The following is a 16,395-nucleotide window of genomic DNA, read 5'->3' as shown; positions in this document are numbered from 1 at the left end:
AGCGTGGTATTTTGGGTAAGATCCAAACTTATATGGTGTTGTGGCTGACCCCTTGGGGTCAGAGGGAACCTTTTAGTAAAGAGTATTGAGTTTAAGTAACTTGTCTCTTTAGTGGACCTAGTGCTGATTTGGAAGCCAGGAACTGAAATGCAGTAAAGGGAGCTGTGGGCATTTGTGGACAGGCTTCTTGATATCCAGTGTGGAGAAATCAGAAGCAGTTCATGGCTTGCTGGGAAGCCGGGCTTCCGTGTCACCCACCAGTGTGGGGAAAATCTGCTCTCCTTCTGCAGCCTGCCCTGACCTTGACATTTTCAGTTGGCTACCCTGGGCACGGATGGGTCACAAACACGATGCAGGTGTCTCAGAAACCAGAGGCAAATGAAAAAGAACCCACAAAGAGTATATTTTTAAATCTGGCTATTTTAAACCTATCCCATGATTTTTAACACGTGACCCATAATTTTTGAATGGGGCTGGCGATTCTTCAGACTAAATGTCAAAGATCTGCTCTAGCTGAGCCACAAGGCACTGGGCTCAGCCCCAGAATTCTATGAGTAAAACTCTCTGGCCTGTGTCTTGCACAAGCTCAGGATAGATGATTGTGATGGATCTTTCTAAAATAAATACAATTGAATGTGGATGCACAAAGTCTGACATCCCACAGATCACTGGCCAATGGAAAATGGTAGCCTTGAGCCTTCAGTGTCTCAGATTTCCTGCCTGTAATAATGGCAGTAGTTTTCTTGGCAGCGTACAAGAGGAAAGGGAATGTGTCCTCTATCCCCCAATGAGCTCTTGCAAACCTAATAGACCTAATACCTGACATTCCAGTAAGAGGGCTTACAGCTGCCAGTACCGATGCAATGTACTGGGAAACATTTGCAGACTATATACCCGCTATAGACAGTGAGGGACTGATTCTGATAACACTCAGTGTGACACTGATAATTAGAATCGTTCTCATTGCAGGCTTCTGTAAAGGCAGCTGGACAATAGCATCACACCCCACACATGTCAGTTTCTAACAACAGTAGCTTCAGTGCTTCCACCTTCATCCTGACTGGAGTCCCTGGTCTGAAATTAGCCCATGTTTGGCTGGCGTTCCTTCTCTGCTCATTGTACCTGTTTTCTGTCCTCAGTAATCGTAGCACTGGTTGTATCGTTAAAGATGAGGAAAGCCAGTAGGACAAGTTTGAGTCAGTGGATTTGCGACCTCATGAGTGAGTGGGGTTCCCAGTGGGCACATGGGGTTGCAACACTGCTCAAATTTTGGTTGGCTGCTCCTTCATCAGGCCAGAAGAGAAGTGCTCCGCTGTTACCACATCCAGATCTGGGTAACCAGAGGTGTATGGTCTCGTAATACAGTGAGAGAGGCTAGTTTTGAACAAGCGCTGGTCTGGAAAACATAGGATTTGATCCCACGAAAAATGTTGACCCACAGTAAAATGGATGCATGGTCCCCCCTTTATTCCTCAGGGAGAAGGAAAGGGACCTGCCCTACTAGAACAATCTGAGGCAAATTTCCAGTAGGAGCTGTGTGGAATGTTCCTTCCCAGCATGCACCCTGGGTTTGTAATGCAGGAAAGGGGGCTGCCAGGGAGAAATCTGACCCTACTTAACTATTATTAGTCTATTTTCCTGTATTGCAGCAAGATTACATCTCTAAAACACCATCAGTACCACTCAGCTGTCCTCAAGGGAGCCCTGTGACTTCTCTGAGCCATATGCACAGCACTAAGAGCCTGGATTGCAGGAATACAGTCTGTGGCAGGGCTTGTGCTGTTGTCACGTTTGGTGGCATAATCACACATCCCCTGTGATTGGGATTTCTGCAGTTTGCCATTGGCCGTAATGGGGTTAAAGCTTCTATACTGGATGATGAGGGCATAGGTAATGTGACGCCAATTTTTAAAGAAGGCTCCAGAGGTGATCCCGGCAATTATAGGCCACTAAGCCTAATTTTGGTACCAGGCTAATTGGTTGAAACTATAATAAACCTTTATCAGACTCACAGATAAACATGATTTGTTGGGGAAGAGTCAACGTAATTTTTTAAAAGGGGAAATCATGCCTCAGCAATTTACTAGAAGTCTTTGCGGGGTTCAACATGCATGTGGACAAGGATGATCCAATGGATATAGTATATTTGGTTTTTCAGAAAGCCTTGACACGGTCCCCCACCAAAGGCTGTTTGGGTGAGTGAAGTTCTGCGGAGTGAATGGGTGAGTTTCTGTGACTGCATTGTGCAGGAGGTCAGACTAGATGATCAGATTGTCCCTTTTGACATTAAATTCTATGAGTCTATGAGTCAGTAAACGGAGGTGTCATGGGATAAAAGAAATCATGCCTCACCAATCTACTAGCATTCTTTAACAGGGTCAACATCATGTGGACAAGGGTGATCCAGTGCATCTAGTATATTTTGATTTTCAGAAAGCCTTGACAAGGTCCCTCACCAAAGTCTCTTAAAGAAACTAATCTGTCTTGGTATAAGAAGGAAGGTCTCCTCCTGGATCAGTAACTGCTTAAAAGATAGGAAAGAAAGGGTAGTAATAAATGTCCAGTTTTCAAAATGGAGAGTGATAAATAGTGGTGTTCCCCGGGGTCCATGCTGGGACCAGTCCTGTTCAACATATTCATAAATGATCCGAAAAAAGGGGTAAACTGTGAGGTGACAAAATTTGCAGACGATGCAAAACTACTCAAGATATTGAAACCCAAAGCAGAGTGCAAAGTGCTACAAAGGGATCTTGCAAAACTGGGTGACTGGGCAACAAAATAGCAGATGAAATTCAAAGCTGATAAACGCAAAGGAATGCACATTGGAAAACAGAATCCCAACTCTACATGTAAAATGATATGTTCTAAATTAGCTGTCACAACTCAAGAAAGAGATTTTGGAGTCACTGTGGGTAGTTCTTTGAAAACATCCACTCAATGTGCAACTCAAGACTTCTAAAAAAATCCTCACTACTGTAATTTCTCCAGTTTTTCACAACTCAAGAAAGAGATCCCGGGGCCAACAGAGATACCAGGACACTGCACTCAAAAAACGGAAGGCAGGTGAGAAGCCCTGCGATAGTAATAAAACAAATGAATAATTATTGGTAGGTTTAGCTGTTTTTTAAGTCAATCTCATGATTTTGGATGAGGTGGATCAGCCCCATGGATTTTGAATGATTTGAGTTTGCAATAACAAGAGACAACTTTGCTGAGGGACTCCACTCCTGCGGCTGCTCATACTCATGGAGCCTGTGAGCAGCTGAGGCCTGGGTGGAATCAGAGTAGAGTGAGACCAAGGGATCTGTGACTATAAATCAGCCTGTCCTGCCCTAGAAGGAGGCTGCACAACCTGGTCCAGCCCTGGGTTTAGAGCAGCCTTTGAGAAGCAGCTGTGAGCTTTCACCATGGCCTGTAGTGGAGGAATCCTCCACTCTGTCACCTGATCACCTGCCCAGGATCTAGATCAGTTTTGAAGTCTGTGGTGTACTTAGAAACAGCTGGAATTGTGGACTATAACTGTACTTTACAAAGGGTTTATTGGTCCCGCTTGTAGTCAAGGAGCTCTGTAGGGAAGTGGAAGATCTGAATCACTCTGTATGAAGCCAGCCTAGAGCAAGGTGAGGTAAGTTGTGTGTCTCTGTCTTGAGGAGCACTCTGTTTTGCCTCTCTCTGCTTTGGAGTTCTTCTGTGTGAAAGTTCTGAATGCTAAGAAACAAGGCAGTGAAACGCTGCAACCTCCCAAGAAGAGAGTGTTTTGTTATCTGTGCGGATATTGTGAAACAGACCAATGTCCAGGTACAAAAGTTCTCAGGAACCAGTTTGATTTCAGCCCTTTAGCTAGTCACCAAAACTCCCCACCATTTTGTGGCTTTTCTGCAGCCTTTGATAATAGTCTGGGAGCATCTGTAATTCCATGGGAAGTTATTGTTGGAAGAATAAGGGAGGGATCATGAAAAGTGACAGAATTATCATTTCAATGTTGACACCTTCTGTGGCACAGCAAGGGAGACTCACTATCCTCCCACTCCAGGTCCTCCCGTTTGCTGAACTTTTGATAATACAGAGTCATCAGAAATAGGTCAAGTTAGGGGTCTTTCAAAGCCCTTCTTACCAAGCACACAATGGTACCAAACGGGACAAACCCAGGAGAATTATATTGATGTATATTTGAGAAAACGTTTAGAAATCAATGCTTTCTAATGATATTTTAACACTAGCATGTCAGACATGCAGCCCTCACAATGTTATATTTTGGCTATCAACTCCCTAGCATCCAATAGGGTAAAAATCTGAAATGAATAGAACTCTCTCCTAGGATATCTATGGATAGACATTCCCGGCTTGAACAATAAGGGTATAGTGGGAGGAATCTATTACCAAGCATTTGACCAGGATTGTGATAATGATTGTGAAATGCTCAGGGAGATTAGAGAGGCTAAAAAAGCAGAAAACACAAGAATAATGTGGAATTTCAACTAGCCTCATATTGATTGGGTACATGTCATGTCTCCTGCATCAGGAACTGCTTAAAAGATACTACACAAAGGGTAGGAATCAATGGTCCGTTTTCAGAATGGAGAGAGGTAAATAGTGGTGTCGCACAAGGATCTGTACCGGGACAAGCATTGTATAACATATTCATAAATGATCTGGAATAGGGGTACACAATGAGGTGGCAAAGTTTGCAGATTATACAAAACTAATCAAGACAGTTACTTCTGAAGCTGACTGCAAAGAGTTAACAAGGCATCTCAAAAAACTGGTTGACTGGGCAAGAAAATGGCAAATGCAATTCAATGTTGATAAATGCAAGGTAGCGTACATTGGAAAATACTATACTATAGTATACAGTATACTATACATATAAAAGGATGGGGTCTAAATTGGCTGTTACCACTCAAGAAAGAAAACTTGGAGTCACTGCAGATAGCTCTCTGACAACATCCACTCAATGTGCAGTGGCAGTAAAAAAGCTAACAGAATGTGGAGAATCATAGGAAAAGGACAGATAATAAGATGGAAAATATCATAAGGCCACTCTATAAACCCATGTGTGCAGTTCTGGGCTCCCCATCATGAAAAAGATATATTTGAAATGGAAAACATACATAGATGGGTGAGAAAATTATTAGGTGTATTGTACAGCTTCCATGTGAGGAGAAATGAATAAAACTGGGACTTTTCAGCTTGGAAAAGAGATGAATAAGGGGGGGGGATGTGATAGAGATCTATAAAATCATGAATGGTTTGGAGAAAGTGACTAAGAAAGTGTTATTTACCACTTCACATAACACAAGAGCCAGGTGTCTCCCAATGAGATTAATAGGCAGCAGGTTTAAAACAAACTGAAGGAAGGTCTTTTTCACACAACGGGAAGGCAGCCTGTGGAACTCATTGCAGGGGATGTTCGGAAGGGCATAAGATTAACTGGGTGCAAAAAATAATTACATAAGTCCATAGAGGAGAAGTCCTTCAATGTCAGGAGATGGATCACTAGCTAAATTGCCCAGTTCTGTTCACTCCCTCTGAAGCATCTGGCACCATCACTGTCAGCAGACAGGACACTGGGCTCCAGGGATCATTGGTCTCACCCAATACGGCCGTTCTTCTGATCTTAGATTGTTCCACGGATGGATGGGTCACCACAGACAGGCCATTTCCAGAGCCTCCCTCTGGCATAGAGCCAGTATAGCCACCCACAGCAGAGGTCCCAGGGCTGCTCAGTACAGGAGGCCTATGGGGGGCTGGTGCTACCACTGAGGGGTCGGATCTGGTAACACGAGGGACAGAGGCTCATGGTTTGATCTAGAGCTAGAACAGTGGATTTTCCTCCCCACAAAAATTTTTGACCCCAACTACAATGTTTCCTTTTCATCCATTTTTGGGGTGGCTTTTCTTAGAAAACTGATCATTTTCCACTGAAAACTCAGCTGCCGTGGCGCTGCCCAGCTGCAGTTGCCCATATCCCCAAGAGAAATTGGAGGCTCTTCATCTGCCTCTTCTGTGCAGGGGCATTTTAGCAATCATAGAGATGTATTGGATGAAATATCATTTATTCTTCTTGCTGCTTCCAGCCATTTTCAGGCCTTGGCAGTAACTTAGGATAACTAGGCAAACTGAGGGGGAGGGGACTAGACAGGTACACATGAAGTGAACTTGATTCTGTGCGTTCTCTCTCGCTGAATATGCAGGGGCAGATGTCTCTGAAAAACTGGAAGTCTGGATACATTTTAGAAGTGTAGCTCTGGAGAAATTACTGCTATCTACTTTACTGCATTACAGCAAGATTACACCGGTGACTCCTCTGAGCCGTACCCACAGCGCTGACAGCCTGGATTGCAGGAACACAGCCTGTGGCAGGACTTGCGCTGCTGTCCAGTGTGGTGGCATCACCGTGCATGCCCTGGGATTGGGCTTCCTGCAGTTTGCCATTGGCCATGACAGGGTTAAAGCTGGCACACACTGAATCAATCAGCTGAGGGTCCCAGATGGCCAAATGGCCCCCAAGGAAATCAGCAAACATGCTTCATAAGGACAGTTGCAGCCTGTATGAACAGAGATTGCCTGCTGCCCGTGCAAGCTCTCCGCTGACTCCTTCTCCGCAGGCATTGGGTACGTTGGCAGGTTTCTATGTATTTAAATCTTTCAAACGCTAAGGGAAGGTTAAAGGCTGCCAGCTCCTGACATGGGCAGATGTTCTGTACAGCAGCAGCTGACTCTGCTGGGCTGTGGGTATGACTCAGTGACAGGGTCTAAAGAGCAGGCAGCACTAGGTAGCTGGGGGACTTTCTATTCCATGTTTCCGTCGTCTATGGGGTATCATTCCAGGTGCACAGAAACCCCAGATTCAAAGCTAACTCGGAGTGAGAAAATCCCAATGACCTTAGTCAGGATTTCTCAATGGTCCCAGTTCCAGACGTGCCATGTGCTCTGGCCCAGAGAAGAGCCAAAGCAATATCAGTTAGTTGTTCCCAAACCATTTCAGATCTATTTTCTCCTGGGATATAATCAGCCAATCCATTTTCAAACATTTTTTTCTCTGGCTTGATTGTTAACGCAGGAACTGAGAGCTGTGTTCCTCTGCAGTAACAGGTCATATTAAGCAAATGGAAATGTTCTGTTTCCTGACTGGATGAGGGCTCCAGCTGTTCTGCCATGTAAGACCCCTCACAGTTTCGGGGCTACCTGCTTCTCTGCCCTCTCTCTGGTCTCAGAGAACCAGATGTCAGCCTCGTCCCTTTCCCTCTCCTGGGCTGGAATCCCACCATTCTCCCATCCTCAGATTGGGTCCTGGGCTGCAGCAAAGTGTGGGTCAGCTGGGCTTGAATACTCATGCATTTCACTTTGAAATCAACTTTCCCCAAACCTCCGTTGTAGCACTGTAACAGGTTTTGGAGTAACTCTGTACTAAACCAGTGGTTTCCAATCTGTGGTAAACGGATCACTAGAGGTTTCAAGACTGTTTGATTTCCAAAGGTATTCACACCTTCATTTGAAATTTGGAAGGGGTCTGGAAATGAAAACAGTTGAAAACCACTGTACTATTGAGGGAGATCCCAGGGAGTGAATATTGTATAAGCTGATCCCAAAGCCTGTACAGCTCTGTATAAAGGCTGCAGACTGACATCACAGAACCTCAGGCGAACCTGTCAGCTACTGACCCAGGAAAAGAGGAGTTACTAGCTTCAAAGGATTGCCCAGACTTTTGTTTGCTGACAGGTAATTGAGTGAGGGCCGACAGGCTGCAACCTTTTCAAGTTCTCAAGAAATCCAGATGATACCTCTAACCTCTAACCTGAGAAATCATCTCTGAAAGAAGATCAGAGGGGAAAGAATGGGTTTACATGTGTGAGGTAAAGAATAGATGGATAAATGTTGTGCCAAAGCTTTTCATTCTCATACAGTTATTACAAAACAACTTTCATTCCATGCATTTCTATGGAAAGCCAGCCACAGACGTGTTGGAATCTGTACAGGAAGGAGTGGGGGTAACATTACTACTTAATGACTTGAGCTGTAGATAGTATTCCAGAGGTATTCCAAATACTCTTTGCAATAGGTTTGTGCTACTAACTCTTTGTTCAGTGAGCAGTTGTATGACACTGTCTCCTGCTAACTGACCAGAAGCTGTTTCTAGCACTTACATTCAGAATCATGCACAAAATAACTCTGCTCCACTTGTACCAGACTTTCCAAAAATTCATGAGACAGCAGAACTACTGGTCTGTGTTTCAGTGAAGCGTAGACATGAGGTGAAGGAAAATGAACATGGATGAAGCAATTTGCAACTCAACTGGACATTAGTGCAAAACTAGTGCTTGCACTTGTCACTATTTGGGACATCAGTCCCCCTCCCACCACAATGAAGTAACTGTCTGTGTTAGCTTGTAACTTGCCAAATATCTACAGAACCCTTTCACTGGGAGAGTATGGGGGTCTTGAGAGGCAAAAAAGAAGCCTGTAAGATGATTGACCTCTCTGGATTCAATCAACACTGGCCAGGCAGAATATTCAGCTTCTCCTGCATGGATTCTTGGGGGAGCATTTGTTAAATGAAAGTTAATAGAGGCCGGTTCTGATCAAATTTACGCATGTAAATCTGGTGCGACGCTGTTCCATTCAATGTTCCTGAACTAAGAACCTGGCCCTAAGAAATTATCCCAGGTCCTTGAAAGAGGCAGTTGTGTAATTTGGGTTCTTGGGAGTGGAGAAAATAACTAAAATATATGAGTCAATGAAACATGTTTCTAAATAACGTAAATGCAAGACAGAAAAATATAATGATCATTTTCACTATGCACGTCTCTAGTCTAAAACATGATACAATGGGCCAGAATTGAAAAACAGAAGGTCAGAATTGAAAAAAACATACAGTATTGAAGGACGCTATGGAACTCACAGCCACAAGATATCAATGTGATCAAGTTTGTAGTAGGATTCAAAGAGGGAATGGATTTTTATATGGGGAAACAGAAAGTCCAATTACAGAAGTGGGGATTTTTTTAAAAAAATCTGGGAGTGCGATTAAACTTCATGATTTGCACCATCAAATATATCCAAGTCAGGAAGAAACTTTCCCTCGGAGTACATTATCTCACATCTGTCTACTGCAGGTCTTTTTCTACCTTTTTCTGAAGCATCTGGCACTGGGCACAGGATAGTGGGCTAGATGGACTATAGGTCTAATGCCGTCTGGTAATGCCTGTCTTATATAGGTCATGACTATCTTTCATATAGGGTCAGACCAATGGTCTAGGTAGCCCAGTATCCTCTCTTCCAACATTAAAGAATGGCAGGTGTTTCAATAGAATGAATAGAACAAATAACCATAAGTGTAAATCCAAGGCTATGTCTTTGCTTATCTTTCTTGAGCTCCTAGAAGTCTCTAGACTTGCACTGAGAGCAGAATTATGCCTCGTTAAATATCATTTAGTCTCCTGTTACTTTTCCTTTCAGGAAATAAAGTTCAAAATTCCCGGGGGTGCCCAGTGCATCATGTCAGCTGTCAATGACACCAAATTCCAACCTGCAGTTTTCCTTCTCACCGGAATACCTGGGCAGGAAAAATTCCATGTCTGGATTTCTATCCCCATCTGCTTAATGTACGTTATTTCCATAGTAGGAAATTCAGTCATTCTATTCATTATAAAAACAGATCCGACTCTCCATGAGCCCATGTATATTTTCCTTTCCATGTTGGCCGTCACAGACATTGGCTTATTGCTATCCACCTTACCAACCATATTGAGCATATTCTGGTTTAACTCTAGGGAGATCAGTTTTGATGCCTGTTTTGCCCAGCTGTTCTTCATCCACTCGATTTCGATAACTGAATCCACTGAGCTCTTGTGCATGGCCTTTGACCGCTTTGTTGCGATCTGTAACCCGCTGAGATATGATTCCATCTTAACCCCACCCAGAATAGCCAAGATGGGACTGGGGGCTCTGCTAAGAGGGATGGGCATTATGCTTCCCTACCCCATTCTCCTGAAACACTACCAGTACTGTCATGCCAATGTCCTCTCCCATTCCTACTGCCTGAACCAGGAAGTCATGAAGATGGCTTGTTCGGATATCAGAGTCCACAGCATCTACAGCTTCTTTACAACGCTCACTTCACTGGGGTTGGACGTCCTGCTTATCCTCCTGTCTTATGTGATGATCCTCAAAACAGTGCTGAGCATCGCGTCCCATGCGGAGCGCCTCAAGGCCCTGAACACCTGCGTCTCTCACGTCTGTGTTGTCCTTCTCTTCTACATGCCAGCGATTGGCTTGTCTGTGATACACAGATTTGTGAAGAACTTTTCTCCCTTCATTCTGACTGTCATGGGCAACATCTATTTGCTGGTCCCACCCTTGATGAACCCAATCGTGTACAGCGTGAAAACCAAAGCCATTCGTGCGAGGATAATCAGGGTGTTTGTCAAGTGAATTGTCAAGTCATCACCCGACTTCAGCGCTGATAACAAGTGAGATGAAAAACACAAGCCACGTATTCCATCCTAGACACTTCCAGAAGACATGAGAGCACATGAGCTCCTGATCCCCATCACCTGCTGATAAGGAAGAAGAGCACACTGGGGATCGGGACCGAGGCAGGCAGCAGTATTTACAAAGACTATGTTTATGTAGAGCCAGAGGATTGGTTGGATGTTATCTCATAAAGAGCTGTATCAGTGTCAGCCTCAGACCTTAGAATTTCTGTGGATATAGTCAATACAGAGAAAAAACATAGATGTTTTCTCCCATTGTCCATGACCTGTCACTGTCCCATCTCTGGTTAAACACCCAGGGGCCATGAGAAAAGCTACAGAGCTGTTTTTCAGTCACAGTCCTGGCCCCTCCTCAACACTCTGGCTGCTGCGTGATCCATGAGAGCGACACCAGCTGTGAGTGGGGCTATGCAAGGGGTAGGGCTGCCCACCATTCGCTGCGCCCTCACCCAGGCACCTGTTACCGACATGTTTCAGAGCCAGGATTAAAGCAGGAGCCTTAAGAGATGCCATTCAGGCAGCTCCCTGGCCTCATGGATGGCTCTGCACAAAGCACCTGCCAACCCAGCATACTGCCCCAGGCAGAGCAGAGCTGCGTCTGTGAGTGAGAGTCACACGCACAAGAGTCTGACTAGAGATTCAGGACCAGTTTCGCTTCTCATCCCCTTCATTGGTGATGTCCCAGCCATGGAAAGGGCTGGAAATGGGCCTCAGCTCCCCCCAGAGGCATAGCCATCTCCAAAGCCCACCCCAGTCCTACAGTGGCCATTAGACGGGGGGTGTCAAGGATTCTTCCCTTTGAGGAAGATTCAACACCTGCTCCATGGTGTAGCCCTTTAAGGTTCCTGGTACTTTAGGAGCTGACCAAGGCCTAGCAGAGGCAGCTACGGGGTGAGAGGAAGATGGTCCCGGCTGGTGAATAGTTCCTGCTTTGGGAAATCCCAGGCTACACCTTCTTTAAAGGCCTGAGACCGAGGCCTTAACTGAGGCCTTAACATAGCCCCAGCAGCAGGGGAAGGACGGCTGCCCTTGCTCGGCCTGGGGGGAAGGAATTTAGCTAGTGAGAGGGCCAAATGGCGACGAGCCAGGAAAGCTGTGGCAAGCCGGAACCAACACAGACCACAGCAGGGAAGCTGGGGGGGTCCTGGGCTATGGAGTAGAGTGGGGTGCAGGCTAAAAGAGCCTGTCTTTTGGAGAACAAATATTCTCCCACACAGGGGGATCTTGTTTACAGTCTTCCAGGCTGAGAGTAAGTCACTGCAAGGACCTTAGATGGAGGGCTAAGATGCCTGCAGGGTACCTCAGCCTGCAAGGGTGCTGTGGGTGGTGGGAAACAGGTCAGAGAATAGTGGTGTCCCTGGGGTCTGTACTGGAACCAGCATAATTCAACATATTCATAACTGTTCTGGAAAAAGGATGATACAAAAGATGACACAAAATTACTCAAGATAGATAAGTTTAAAGCAGACTGTGAAGAGTTACAAAGGGATCTCACAAAACTGGGTCCCTGGGCAACAAAATGGCAGATGAAATTAAACGTTGATAAATGCAAAGTGATGTACGTTACAAAACATAATCTCAATTCTGCATATAAAATGATGGAGTCTAAATTAGCTGTTACCACTCAGGGAAGAGATCTTGAAGCCATTGTAGAAAGTTCCCTGAAAGCACCTGCAAAGTGTGCAGCAAGAGGCAAACAAGCTAACAGAATGTTGGGAATCATTAGGAAAGAGACAGATAATAAGGAAACTGAGTCACTGGGAAGTGGAGTGACTTTGCTATCATTACCCCACAGGCCAGTGGCAGAGCTGGGATTAGAAACCACGGATTTGTCCACTGCTATAAACACTGGGTAACAATGCTTCTCTATACACAGGCACCTCTGGGTGGGATGCCTGTGGCAGCTGTTTAACTGCCCTCAAAATTTCTGCACATGAGTTTGACACAAGTCAGTGCAGTTGAATAGTGTGAGGCACACAGCAGCTGGGCTCTGTCTATGGTAACCAGCAGCCATCCAGCGTTAACCTCTGAGGGAAATTCTTGCATTGTTTCTCCCATTTAGCTGGGACGCAAAATCCCATTGGATGATGGGCCTAACTCTTCCACAGCCACACCCCTTGTGTTTCCCTCTAAACCTGTGCAAAATAGGCACAAATGCTTTTTAGAACAAGGGATGCATTTTCCAGAGGGATGGTGGGGAGCAGGCCAGAGAATCCAACCCGTGTAACTGCCTCCTTGCTATTCCGTCTCTCCACAGTGCAGGGTGCAACTCTGGAGCAGCAGAGAATCCATCCAGTCAGCTGGGAGATGGTTCCTGTGGTTTGTGCTCTGCTCTGCATGTCAGGAGAGCTGGGTTTAATTCCCTTGCCCTGTATGGGCAATATGGACAACCCATCGACTGTCTCTGAGCTTCTGTAAAAGTGGATAATAGCCCTGACCTGCCCTGCCTTGACTTGCCCTGCCCTGACTCACAGGGGTGACGGGAGGTAGAATACATTCAAGGTGCTCAGATACTCTGAGAAGGATGCCAGGGGAGACCCTAAGATCAGGTCTGCCAGGTACCCAAAGAGAAAATACCCAGATTCCTGTGACAGCTACCTTCTGGGAATCCCTTTACTCCAGCCCTTGGGTGTCTGGGGCAGCTGTGGAGGTGCTTGGGGGTGACTGTTGATCTCCTCCCCACAGTAAGGTTTAGGTGCTGGATCTCTGAGGGGAGGGTTGGAGTGTCACGAGGAAGCCAAGGGTTTCAGGCCACGCACCAGACTAGTGTGTTCAAGCCATTGAGCATAAATTGATCTAACTGACAAAAAATGGAGCAATGGCCATGGGGGCATCATCTTACATGCCCTGACTGGGAGAAAGCAATCTCAGGGAAAAGATTAGATTCACCCCTTTAACCTGTCACACAGACAGAGCTGAGCACGATGGTGACTGGGTCCAGGCTCACTCAGGGAGGCTTTGAGAAAAGGCTGGTTCCCCAAGAAAGGGTCAAACAAATGGGAAGGTGCTCTCTCACAGACACAGGGAAACCAGGCTGGCTCCCAAGAGCTCCTTGTCTTCCCATGGGTCGGTTCTGTTCATGTATCTCCAGAGCAAATCCTGTCTAAGTTACCTGTTGTGATGAGTGAGGCAGATGAGTGCAGACATGTGACAGCTTCTTGTTATTTTATAATCATTTTCTCTAATGCTTTGTGCTGTCTGCTAATAAACCTACATGTTTAAAGGACGCTGGTGGTGACTCTATTGCTCTGGTCACAAGCATTCAAAGGGTCAATCCACTGAAGACAACAATTCATAGATTCATAGAATATAAGACCAGAAGGGACAATTAGACCATCTAGTTTGACTTCCTGTATGTCAGAGGCTACAGAATTTCTCCCATTTACCCCCATATGAGCCCAATCAATTGTGTTTGATTACATTTAACTTGTTCATCAGTAAAGCTTCCTTTCCAGGAAGGCATCCAGACTTCATTTGGAGATACCAGGATGATTCAGAATCTCCCTTGCGAGTTTGATCCTCTGGTTAATCACCCTCAGTGTTAAAAATGTGAGACTAATTTCAAAATATAAGTTTTCTAGCTTCAGATTTGCACCCACTTGTACCTGTTATACCTTTTCCTACTAATTTAAAGAGCCCTTTAGGACTTGTATTTTGTCCCTGTGGAGGTGTTTGTTCACTGTAATCAAGTCAGTGCTCCGTCTTCCTTTGGAGAAGCTAAGCAGGTTCAGCTCTTGATGACTCACACTGTCCGGCATTTTCTGCAGCTCGTCAATCATTTTTGTGGCTCTTTCTGCACCCTCTTCAATTTTTCCACATTTTTAAAATTTGCACATAAGACCCGAATGCAGAATTGCAGCACTGGTTTCATGAATGCCACCTACAGAAGAAAAATCACCTCCCTACTTCTATTCCCTACACCTCTTTTTTATATATTGCCATGGTTACTTGGAAATGACAGAGGAGGAGAAAGAGCTGGTTGTACTAGTCAGTGCCAGGATGGTTGTTAGTCATAATACAAGGCACTGGTGATCCCTGCTTTGGGAAACTGAGTGAAATATTGGTCACTGAATTTCAAGAAACATGAATTCGGACTTCCCCAAGTGTAGAGAAGGACTCTTGGGATGGACAGGGTAACGGACAGACTGTCTTACTAGGAAAATGGTTGGCAATGTAGCATGCTGAGCTGCCAGGGGTCCACTCCCCAGACACTAGTCCCCAGAGAGGAAGGGTGGGTCAATGGTTAAAGTGCTCGCCTTGCACTCCGAAAAACTGACTTCCTTTTCATGCTCTTCCACAGCCTTCTTCTGTGACCTCGGGTAACTCACTCCGTCCCTCTGTGCCTCCCTAATATGCATTTTAGTACAGCTAACTGTAAAGGTATACATCTAGGATCAAGGAACACAGGCTGGGTGCTCTATCCTGGGAAGCAGTTCCTCTGAAAAGATTTGGGGGTCGTGGTAGAAAGTCAATTGAAATAGGCCCACAGTGCAATGCTGCAGCCAAAAAAAAACTAATGCGACGTGGGATATATAAGCATGGGAATCTTCAGTTATGAGTGGAGAGGTTATTTTACCTGTGTATTTTGCACTGGGGTGAGGACTACTGGAATATTGTGTCCAGTTCTCATGTCCAAAATTCAAGAAGGTTGTTGATAAAGTAGAGAGGGGTTAAAAAAGGACCACAGCAATGATAAAAGGAATAGAAAACATGCCTTCTAGAGGGAGACTCAAGGTGCTCGATCTATGTAGCTGAACAAAGAGACCTGATCACAGTCTGTAAGCATCTGCATGAGGAACGAATGTTTAACAAAGGGCCCTTCAATCCTCAATCCAGGAACTGTTAGAAAAGGTGTCTCCACAATTATGGTCAACCCATTCGAACGAAGTAGGCCACATAATAAGTGCCGAACCTGTACGCATTATGTTAAATACAACAAGGCCTCTCCCTTGCGTCCCACATTACCCCATTTCCAGAGAAGCCGAAGAAGGTATTCAACCTGTTACCACCTCACTTTTAGAACAAGGAATTAATATATCCACCCACAGCCCATGTAACGCTCCTATCCTCCCAGTAAAGAAATCTAGGGGAAAACACTAACCTATTTGTGCAAGATCTCTGAGCAGTTAATGCTGTTGTCTTATCCACCTTCCTCATAGTCCCAAATCCAGCGACTATCTTGTCTTATATCCCCACAACCGCTATCTATTTTACTGTTGTGGAACTCTCTTCTGTTTTCTTTTCCATTTCAATCCACTCAGATAGCAGATTTTTGTTTGCCTTTACCTATCACGGCCTTCAGTATACATGGAGTAGACTTCCCATGGGATATACTGAAGCTCCAACTTTTTTTCACAAATTTTGAAGAAAGACCTGGACTCCCTAGGCTTTGATGGCAGGTCTTAATCCAGTATGTAGATGACTTACTGTTGGCTTCTCCCTCCTTAGAAGACTGTAAACAAGATTTGCTTACCCTATTAACTGTGCTTGCCCTTAAGGGTCAGAAGGCGTCTAAATCTAAATTGTAGCTATGTTTTCCCTGAGTACATTACTTAGGGCACGATATTTGTGCAGGGGAAAGACACTTATCCTCTTCCAGGATTAATGCCATCCTAAAAATACCTAAGCCTGCCACTTGTAAACAAATGTGAATCCTTTTAGGAATGGCGGGATACTGTAGGCAATGGATCCTTGGATATGCAGCAATTGTGAAACCCCTGCAGAACCTGACCCTACACTCAGTCCCTGAACCCCTTATCTGGTCCTCCAAGGCCAAACAGCCTTTTGTATCCCCAAAGCAAGCCTTGTCTCAAGCACCTGCTCTAGGATTACCAGACTACCAGAAACTTTTTACCCTTTTTTGTCACGAAAAAGGTGGGTTTGCTCAAGGGGACCTGAC

The 16,395-nt window shown here is 45.1% G+C and overlaps 1 protein-coding gene across 1 annotated transcript; it reads left to right on the top strand.

Moving 5' to 3' along the window:
• The first annotated feature begins 9,498 nt into the window (after positions 1–9,498).
• Positions 9,499–10,434, top strand: LOC137149682 (olfactory receptor 51G2-like). The gene has a single exon (XM_067543229.1). It carries the CDS (start codon positions 9,499–9,501, stop codon positions 10,432–10,434), a length of 936 nt encoding a protein of 311 aa, XP_067399330.1.
• Positions 10,435–16,395: the final 5,961 nt, after the last annotated feature.

Source organism: Emydura macquarii, unplaced genomic scaffold (assembly GCF_026122565.2).
Source record: "Emydura macquarii macquarii isolate MOO-44397 ecotype Brisbane River unplaced genomic scaffold, CSIRO-AGI_Emac_v2 contig_807, whole genome shotgun sequence".
Lineage (NCBI taxonomy): Eukaryota > Metazoa > Chordata > Testudines > Chelidae > Emydura > Emydura macquarii.
This window is presented reverse-complemented; position numbering and strand designations above follow the sequence as displayed.

Bases quoted from the DNA above. Each gene is read 5' to 3' on its own strand.
- LOC137149682 (XM_067543229.1), top strand. From the start codon at position 9,499: ATGTCAGCTGTCAATGACACCAAATTCCAACCTGCAGTTTTCCTTCTC.